This window comes from Montipora foliosa, chromosome 13 (genome assembly GCF_036669935.1).
Source record: "Montipora foliosa isolate CH-2021 chromosome 13, ASM3666993v2, whole genome shotgun sequence".
Taxonomy (NCBI): Eukaryota; Metazoa; Cnidaria; class Anthozoa; order Scleractinia; family Acroporidae; genus Montipora; species Montipora foliosa.
The window spans coordinates 32,995,974-33,006,016 of NC_090881.1; the positions used below are offsets into that span (position 1 = coordinate 32,995,974).

Sequence of the window (10,043 nt, forward strand, 5' to 3'; positions counted from 1 at the left end):
AGATAAGACATTACGTTGTCTTTTGTAGCTTGTTGGGACAGATATGACAACCCTGGGAATTTTCTTTTATCGGCCAGTAACCCACCCACAAGAGAACCTGATATGCTGATTCATTATTCTACTATTACGCCATTTACCATATTTGGTCATATTCCGGTTTGACCGGAACGGATACGGAACGGGAGTTTTTCCATGAAAGAAATTGTTTTCAATACGACGCAAAGTCTGAGAATTTAGCTTGTCATCGCTTGTTACTCTTCATTTCGTTTATCCAATCCAGAAAGGGACATTTGGCTGGCTTTTTGTGCTGTTTACATCGTTCACACGCCCCCTGAAGGACAAATGATGAATTTTCTTTAAAAACACCCTTACCAAATACGCAGCTCGCAAATATCCGCGAGCATTGTATGTTAATTCATCGAATTAGATGTTTATGTTGGTTATTATTATTCAACACATTGTGACGATGTCCAAATACGGTCATAGCGCGCTCGATATTCGTCGTGCGTACTCAACGTAACTCAACGTATATCCTGCGATATACGTAATTTTGTTTGTCGCAGAGAAAAATGGAAGTTTTTCCAGCTTTTTTTCCCCAATAAACATAGAAAATTGTGCTTTGTCATCAAGGTGGCAACCCAGTTTTGGAAAGGTTTTCTGGCTCTTCAATTGCGAACAATTGAAGTGACAGTTTTTGAGCACAGTTTTTCCCGCTTGCTGAATTCTGATTGGTCAATTTAAATTTCAGTACCTCTCGCCGTATGCACGGTAGTAATGACCAATATATATTTTAACACTTGCGTTTGTATATGCTTTCGTTTACGCTTCAAAAATAACTTTATGCTTCATGCTCCATACAGTCTGACTGATATTGTTGGCAAGTCATTGCTCCGGGCGAGCTCCCTTAGCTGGAACACAAATAATACCACATTTGTTTGGGATATTTTGGCCACGCCCTGATGGGCTAGGCTTTTTATTGAAAATCACCATGGTAACCTAGGAAATACCCAAATATAGAAAACATGATCCCAGCAAAGGTGAGGGGACACACGACATCCACAAAAAAGTAAAAGTAGGGAGGGTGGGGAGGGAAAATTGATTTGACTCTGTTGATCAGCCTCCGCTTAGCTTGCACAAATGGTGAATGATCTCCAGAAAATCCCGGATGACAGAAATGCCCAAACTGCAACATGGGAAATAATTAACTAAGCATGTCACACTCAGCATAAATCCATTTATTTCCTCTAGGCAATAAATTTCCTTTTTGCCTGTCTGAGGAATCCAGATTGTTTTAATCAATTAAAAAACTGCATTAGAAAAAAGATAAACGGAAATAAAAACTTGATTTAAACTTTTAAACTTCTTTCAGAAGTTGTCAAGTTTTCCTCGACTGCCAACGCCGCCTTGAACTAGTCCTGTTCCGGGACTCCTTCCAGCCCTGAAATTGGGCCTGGAACCCAATATCATAAGAGTTGTTTCAAAATTGTACCGTTTTTTATAATTGTGAAAAAAGAAGGTTTGGTTAAACAGCTTTATAAAAAGGTTAGAAGAAGTGAAAATATTAATTCGTGAATTTTACTTTTATGTGAATCGTGATCGTCTCGAATTTCGCCTGAACGTGGAAGAATTTTGGATATTATTCGTGACGCGTGAAAAGACCAAATATTTTTACTTGGCTACGTTTTACAAAGGGGTATAGGGGACCCTCTGCTGAATTAATTGTTGGAGTTATTTAAAATCCCCCTAATTCTTCTTATCTAAGCGAAAGTGTCTTAAACTGTTAATTTTAAAAGTAAATCTGACACACCGTGCATAACTCTTGGGCTTAAAAAATCAATTAAGATACGTGACAATTTGTACCAAAAATGGCTTCTAACTAAAGACAACTCTTTACATAATAAATTCCAATTTTATAAGTTATACCGTTCTGTTTATTACGATAAAGTACTATTATACTCTACTAATTCTAAAAAGATGTGGGATAATATTAACTTTATTATAAACAAAAAGAAATCCTCTTCGTATATATCCAAATTGCAAACTACTAGCGCCGGATAAAGTCTTCAAGTTACACTAACATTATTTTTCGACTTGGGTAAGGTCTTCGATACAGTCAGTCATTCAATTTTACTGTCTAAGCTTGCCCTTTACGGAATAGAAGTCGAAAATCTATGGTTTTGATCTTATCTTCAAAACTGAAAACAAAGAACGAACATTTAATCTACATAGAATCATTGTATAGATAGTTCTATACATATATAGTTTGCACAATAGAGAAGTTCTTCAACAAATAATCTCTTTATTTAGACCCAACGCGTTTTGCTTGCAAAAAAGATGCCGCGAATACAGTTATTTTGACTTATTTTGAAATTATGTGACTTAGTTTGGTATGCGGTACCCCAGCTCATTATTCCATACGTTAAATACGGATATATGAGAGTATAATACAGTAGTTTGAGTGTACTCATAGGCATGTAATGCCTAAGCTTAAAAAAAATTCCAATATTTTTTGTTATTTTGTTGTTAATGTGCTGGAGCTGAGCATCCCACTTTAGGTGCTCATCAATAAAGACACCCAAGTATTTAATCTAGGACTGTTGTTCTATACTGCAAACTGTTATTCTGATGTTTGTTTTCTTTTCTTCCTTTAAATTCTATAAAGTTAGAATAAACTCTGTATAAACTCACACCCGACGACGTTCTCACACCCGACCTTGACCTGACCTTGACATGCATTGTAACTAGTATATGTATTGGAGAGAATTGAGAAATAACAAATAAAAATAAAAATAAAACCAATTGAGTGATCGAATGGATTATAAGCGCTATCCACCCCTCGCACAACTGGGCCCAGGTGGGGATATTTAAAGCTTGAAGCCAGCTAGCTATGGACAAAAATATTTATAGGAAACAAACATGGAAGATGGCAAGCAGATTTTTCGTATTTAACAAGGGTGGTGTGAGAGCAGTTGCATTCATGCGTGACCGGATTGGCTGTGCCACAGTAAGTATCTCCACAGTTGGGCTGCCTGTGGCGCATGATAATACTCCCTCCGGGATGATGCTTGTTTTCAAACTGCAAGCAACATCGGACCATCTGAGAATCAGGTTCAGGATCTGGGTAACCTTAGCAGCATGCGAAAGGAAGCATAATCTTTCTGGTGGAACCACGATTCCTCTCCGACGTACCGAAACACGGTCAATTTTTGTTTTGGCGTTGGCCGGGACTTTTTGTGCAGATACTCCAGATTCAACTGAATCCTGGAGCTATTCATTTTCAAAACTCACACTGGTTGGCAAAAAAATTTCGCACAAATAGCTTGATAAACAGAAAAATGTGATTTTGTTTCACGACACAACAGCGATAATAGGTTAGGCTTCACCGAGGTAAGGGAAGGAAAAAATAACTTAAGTGATAAGTTTAAAAAAAATAAGCAACTAGCCTTTGCAAGGAGTTTGTATGTAACGTCATCATAAATCGAGGCACACAAGATACTTTACTCTTTTGCAGAAGTGCATTACTTGTTTGACGCGCGTAAAATCTTTGCAAGAAGAGTGAGAATTGTACCTTTTGCTTTTCGGTGGAAAATTTTGTTTTCGATAAAGTCATGTTTACCTGACCTGCATGAAGTTGAAACGTTTACAAAAACATTCAAAATTTATACCCAGTACTTCCTGGTTTTCGGTCGGCAACATTGAAGTTATAAATATACAGAATGAATATTTGGAAAATAATTAAGAAAACACCCTGTTTATTATTGGGGATTTCTGTAATTGTTGTTGTCTTATCCTAAATTGGCAAAGCCGCAAGGAAAATACACGGAATCGATTAGAGTTTCGGAAAAAAGTATTTTAATTTAGGAATCTGTTGTTAGGCAAAGAAACGGCGAAACCCTTTAACTCTAAAAAAAACACAATACTCGTCTTCTGCTCGCGTTTGGCGATATTGGCAGTTGTCTACTGATGCGAAAAAAACCTCCGACAAAAATGAGCAGTCTAAAGTAAACTAAATAACCATATTTAACGTCGACAAGTCGTAACAGTAATTCAACTGACAAACCTGAGGTGGAAGAGGCGCTCATTTTACTCCCCCCTCTCCATTAGTGCTTCGTTTTAAGGATACTTAAGCGACTTAAGCTACACTGTAAGCCGGAAAGAAGCCGAACAAGGATGCGAGAGCCGGGAATCGAACTCAGGATTCCGGCTCCTTCACTAAGAAAAAGCCACTGAATGCATAAAAAAGTGAAAAGTGAAAGCATTAACCGATATGTGCGTTGATAATCATAAACAGAATCAGACGGATTTTCAAAGCAAAAATCGAGATCTATTGATAATTCTGAGTGCAAAAAGGAAACCTTTCAGGGCAAATGTTAACTTCATCAGTTAAGATTAATTTTCAAAACTTCCTTCAGGGCAGTGATTTCTTTTCATTTCTTATTGAGTACTTATTGATCACTTTGACAATAATGTGTATACAAATGAACAACGTCCTTGCTTCAAATCACGTCACGTCAGCTGCGTTCGATCGGAAAGATATGAATAACATGACAACTTCCACGAACAGGATGCTATCAAATGAATTTTCCTCGAGAGTTAACAACGTTCGACGAGTCACGTAGAAAAATTGAGACTACACTAAAATGCGTACATTTATTAATAAATATGTAAATAATTATACCTGTGACTCTGTTTATTTGTGTTTTTCGTAAGAATTTTTTTGATTAACTCTCTAACCTTGAATCCCACTCCAAAACAATCCCACATGAAAGAAACTAATAACAGTGATATAAATAAACTCAAAAGTATTAATGAAGTCATCAAGGCAAAGACGATTTCATTCCAATTAAACAAGCATAGATTTTAGACTTCACTTATATGTCCATCAATTTGCCTCTTGGGTTAAATGTCCCTCAATGTCCCCACTGAGTGTATATTCATAGTAAACGAAATTATTTTCGATAGCCTTTGAATATGAAGATTTAAAAAACAACCCAGTGCGATGACTGAAAAACAGGAAATTATTCGCACCCGCGGATATTTGACGGACTTTATCGCAAAACCTTTTGTTGTCCTTTTTTAGTGTACTGTAAAATGCTTTTGGCCGAAAGTTATGTTTTCTTTCTTTCGTATCTATCATTGCAGGAAGTCGTAAGCTCTGTGTTCATAAATAATTACTTGAGCGGAAAGGTTCTTTGTTCTTCAGTTGTCAAATTTTGAGTCAAATTAATATCGCCTCACATTTGCTGCGGGTTGCTGGCAGAGACCATAGCTCTCAAACGGGTCTCAAGTTTTCTTTCAGAGCACCCGAAGAATGGCTTTTGAACAAGGTTTAAGTAATTTGCAAAAGGCAGAGCCCGAATCTGAATCCAAGGCAATTAAGGCTGGTCCACTAGCAGCTATCGGTGAGCCTTTTCCAGAGTGGGATACAGCGATTCACAGATGGGGATTTGCCTGGGTCTTTTACCAGTACGGCTTCGGGGCAGCGTTTGGAATCCTAACACTCTCCATTGCGATCTTTTTGGTCAGAATCCTAAGGCTTAAAAGGTCTGCAAGACCCAAGAAGGCAACTTTAATCGTACTGATAATGTTGCTTTTGTTCGGTCTATCTCGATGCTTGTTCCTATGCGTGGATGCCTACAACATAAAAGGCATTTACCCAAGAGCTGTTTCAAACATTTTTTGGAGTCTTGGCAATCCTTGTATCATTACCGCCTACACACTTATTTTCTTGGTCTTGAAAAACATCTTTTTCATGAGAGAGAGATTCCAAAAATGGTACACTGGGAGAAACGTTGCATTAACAACTATTCCATATTTTTTACTCGTGTTCACAGCCGAGCTGGTATTTTTCGTGTCTCCCCGCTTCCAGGGTCTGACATTTGCCTGTCAAATAACTTCCGTGATTCTTGGCATGATGCTGTCGTCGTTCTATGCATTTGTCGCGTATTTGCTTTGGAAGAACTACAAAGGGAAAAATACCGACCAGGTCACCTTGAAGAGGCAGCAGCCAGCTTGGACAAATACGAAGAAGGTTTGCTACCGAAGCCGCCGCACTTTGGCAATTCTCAGAACATGCATCGCCGCTGTGATAGGCGGAACAATCCTTTGCACTTTGCAGATTTATTCTATGAGTGGTGTGTACGGAGTGTTCTCAAGTACAGTGTTTGTTGAAGCCTGGCCTTGGTTGATTTTCAACTACGCCATGCGGTCTTTGGAACTGTTTTTGGCTCTTGTGTTGTATGTGGCATCCACTTCGGGAGCCAGACAGCAGACAGCGCACTCGAACAGCCATCACAATTCCTTCGCCGCCAATTTGAGGGTTCCCTCGCACAGGGAAGGTGGTGAAAGTCGAAGAAGCACAAGACTATTATCTCTGTCATTTCAGTCGTCAAACGCAGTTGCCGATGTTGCTTAATGGGGAGGATCGACTGCGATATTATGTTTTTACCCTATAATAAAAAAAAATAACTCTCTTGCTTCCGCCACTTATTAATAGTCGAAGACAATTAAATAAAAGAATATGGTTATTGTCATATTTGGTTGCTGCTGCCACTGAACTCAGTGGATGCGAAAGAAGTGTAGCCGGTAAAAAGTACGGAAATGTTTGGCTCGGCACGCAAAAAAACCGCCTTTTGGGGTCTAGGCATGCGCATGGCGTGCCGGCTATTTTTCTTCCGATCTGCTTAGTATACTACGGAAAAAGTAGTATTCATTTGAGTCGCGATACATGCTGTGAGGTTATCGTTTGAAAGTGTTATCTATGGACTGCACTTTCAATACACCTCACAACTCAACTCGAGATTATTAGCCAAACATTGCACTATATTTCCGAGGGTGCCATTAAAGACACAATGCGCAGGAAATTAGTATTCGTCCAAAATGAAATGAAAGTATTCCATTTACAGGAAATGAGTATTACCGCTCAGTGAAAAGCTTTCCGTTAATTTGTATATAATTTGTAGATTGTAATTACTTGTTATTTTTGATGCGTGATACTAATAAAGCGATCAGCGGTTCCTCCTCAGTACTGTTTCGTTTATTTCGAATCATCTTCATTAAAACCTTTGTGCTTTTTTTAAGTTAGCCGGGATGAAAATAAAACACTACATATAACTTTTCGTTTAACCATGTAGAATAATTCCTCTCATAATGCCTTCGAACTCTTTCTCTTTCTTAAACTTTACGTTTAATTATGTACCCTAAAAATGTATACTGTTTATTTGTATAGTCATTTCTTTTCTTATTTTCAACGATGAAATGATATATGAAATGGATCATATATGAACTGCGGATATGAAATCAAGTGAAGCTATGATCCCCGCAGTGGCTTCGTAGCTCAGTTGGTTAGAGGATCGCACCGGTATCGCGTGGTCACGGGTTGAAACCCCGTTGAAGTCCTGAATTTTTCAGAAGTTCTTTACGTGAAGAAAACGTCCAAATTAATTTTTTGTGCTGTATATTATCTCGCTGTTTTAGTATATCAGTGTCGGTGGCTAGCGTTGGATATTTACCTCGCCGCTTCGCGGCTCGGTAAATATCCACCGCTAGCCACCTCCACTTCGGTGAATAGTTGTTAACTATAAAAACCGAGACGAAGCCAAGGCTTTTATTCACCGAGCCTGAGGTAAATAATTGTTCTAGTATAATTACAAAGGTGATTATTTGAAAAATATGCATTTTCTGTGAAAACAATTCATTTTCGACAAAACGGCTTGCGTAAATTTTGAAAAACCCGCTAAGGTGATTAGCGCGTAATAGTCACCTCAAGTGTAACCAATCAGCGCAGAGGATTTTAAATAAAGAGTTGGTCTTCCCACGACGACGAACTCCTGTTACTACCAGCTGCGGTTTCTACCTCCCGTTTGCAGGCGCTTGAGCAGCACGTGGTTTTGTAAAATATCCAAGATGGCGGCTGGAGGAGCAGAAGAACACTTCGCGAAAAAGTTGGCTAATAACGAAAAAAAAATCCGCGATCGAGCTGTGAAAAAGCTTCGAGCTTGGATAAGAAGTCGACCAAAAGATGGACAAGGTATATTTTGATCACAATCAATATTTGTTTAGACCTAGAGTAATTTATAGGAGAGTCAAGTGAAGCTATGATCTTCGCAGTTATGAACGCAATTTTTGCGATTGTGTAGAGAAGCCTGAAAAATTCGGGACTTCAACCCGTGAACCCGTGACCTCGCGATTCCCGTGCGACGCTCTAACCAACTGAGCTATGAAGCCACTGACGTTGGGAGCTGGTCATTTGTGGGTTCTAATGGTCCCGTGAGGAATTAATCAATGATGAAATGGGAGGGAGAGTATAGAGACTTTCGAACAGATTCACTTAATTGTCTTCCTGTAAAACTGTTAACTTTATAACTACTTAGAGAAGTATGCGTAATAAGCTATAATTAAGTATAGAAAATACTTAAAAAGGAAAGAATGTAAAGAACAAGAAAAGGATGTAAGAGGCAACAAAAATTAAGTTGCAGGTGTACCCTAACCTAACATTAAATCAGTGCTTAGAACTGGGGCAGGACAATCTGCGAGCCAGCATGACTCGCTGCCATGGCTCGCACATTGTCCAAGCTCCTTAGAACTAATGCTTAGACACAATAATATGTGGGGCGCATCGACTCTGGGGCAGAACGACCAGTTTCCATCACAGCAAGTCTTAATTAATTAAAGATCAAAGAAAATTTTAAAAAGTACTCTTTATTTCCTTCTTTCTTTACGATTATTTTATGAAGCTTGATTTGAGAAAAAAATAAGCAAACAGGTTAGCTGCCTATTTAAGTATATCTGTAAGTATTTACTGAGAAAGTCTTTTCTCATTAAAAGGTTTTAGTGATGTGGACTTGTTGAAAATTTGGAAAGGACTTTTCTACTGCATGTGGATGTCAGATAAACCACTTATCCAGGTATTGGTTATATAACAATTAATATTCCATGAGCCTGAGTTGGATATGAAGTGATAAAATAACCAACGAGCGCGTAGCGCGAGTTGGTTATAATCACTTCTAGAAATGCAATAGTCGCAGCTGAAAATTTACTTATAGTAAATATTCCTTTGGAGCCTTTAGTAATATTGAAGTATACACAGGGTTTGTGCTAGTTCCTTTAAGTCCTTGAAAAGCCCTTGAAAAAAAAGGAGTTGTTAGGAAAACTGCTTGAAAACTGCTTGAATTTTTGCTTGGGTGAAAATTGTTGAGATTGCATCATACTAAGTTAAAGAGACATTTCAAAAATTGAGCCCAAATATAACCATTGGGGAAAGATTAAATGCAAAAATTAAAATGCTGGTGCGTGCACTTAACTCGCTTGATGTGGGAAAGAATACTGTATCTGGGTAGGCTTTTTCAGCAAAGAAAACACTGAAACACGATGTATGACATAGAAATCCTCTGACAAAGACTCCTTGAAAACTCAATTATTTTCTGGTTCATGAAAACTCCTTGAATACTCTTGGAATTTTATATACAAAATCCAGCACAAACCCTATATACTGTACTTCTTGATTAGTGTCCAGAGTTCTTGAATATAGTTTGTCATAGAAGATTATTGGGAGGCATTGTAAGACAAGACCAAATATCCACTATCTTAATTCTAGAAAGACTTCAAATGCAAGCTAAGATGACTTGCCTTTAAAGATGAGGTCTCTTTTTAGACCCTTAGCAATGAGAAATACACCCATCAGGCTAACCACTAAAATTATCATACAGTCATGTACTTTTTGAATAATTTTTATTTCTTTGTAGGAAGAACTGGCTTTAAATATATCTCAACTCATTCTTAGTTTCAGGAATGAGAATTCAGGTAATAATACACATCATTAACAGAAAGAAAGTCTTTTCTTTGGCTTATATTAAAGAAAATTACACAAGATATTGACTACCATTGTCCTGTTTCTGCCAACAGCTTATTCTAATAAGAGAACATCTTATTCTAATAATTCTATTACTTTTTACCTGGAAATCTTTTTTTTTTTTGTCATCCTGCGTAAGAAGATTTTCTTTATTTACTCAGCTGAAACGTCATGGTTTTCTGTGATAAAAGAA

At 37.9% G+C, this 10,043-nt stretch overlaps 3 protein-coding genes across 3 annotated transcripts in view; 2 read left to right on the forward strand and 1 right to left on the reverse strand.

Annotated features, from left to right (window-relative positions):
• Nucleotides 1-10,043, reverse strand: part of LOC137983340 (FMR1-interacting protein NUFIP1-like) — a 200,645-nt gene that overhangs the window by 186,266 nt on the left and 4,336 nt on the right. The gene's annotated exons all lie outside the window — the stretch shown is intronic.
• On the forward strand, nucleotides 5,261-6,546 carry LOC137983979 (proline-rich transmembrane protein 4-like). Its single transcript, XM_068831136.1, has one exon. It carries the CDS (start codon nucleotides 5,312-5,314, stop codon nucleotides 6,413-6,415), a length of 1,104 nt encoding a protein of 367 aa, XP_068687237.1. The 5' UTR covers nucleotides 5,261-5,311; the 3' UTR covers nucleotides 6,416-6,546.
• LOC137983336 (ribosomal RNA processing protein 1 homolog B-like) overlaps nucleotides 7,877-10,043 on the forward strand; it is a 10,330-nt gene continuing 8,163 nt past the window's right edge. The window contains exons 1-3 of the mRNA XM_068830538.1: nucleotides 7,877-8,029; nucleotides 8,827-8,906; nucleotides 9,744-9,801. Of these exons, the coding sequence (XP_068686639.1) occupies nucleotides 7,906-8,029; nucleotides 8,827-8,906; nucleotides 9,744-9,801 (262 nt within the window). The 5' untranslated portion in view covers nucleotides 7,877-7,905. The remainder of the gene's footprint in view (nucleotides 8,030-8,826; nucleotides 8,907-9,743; nucleotides 9,802-10,043) is intronic.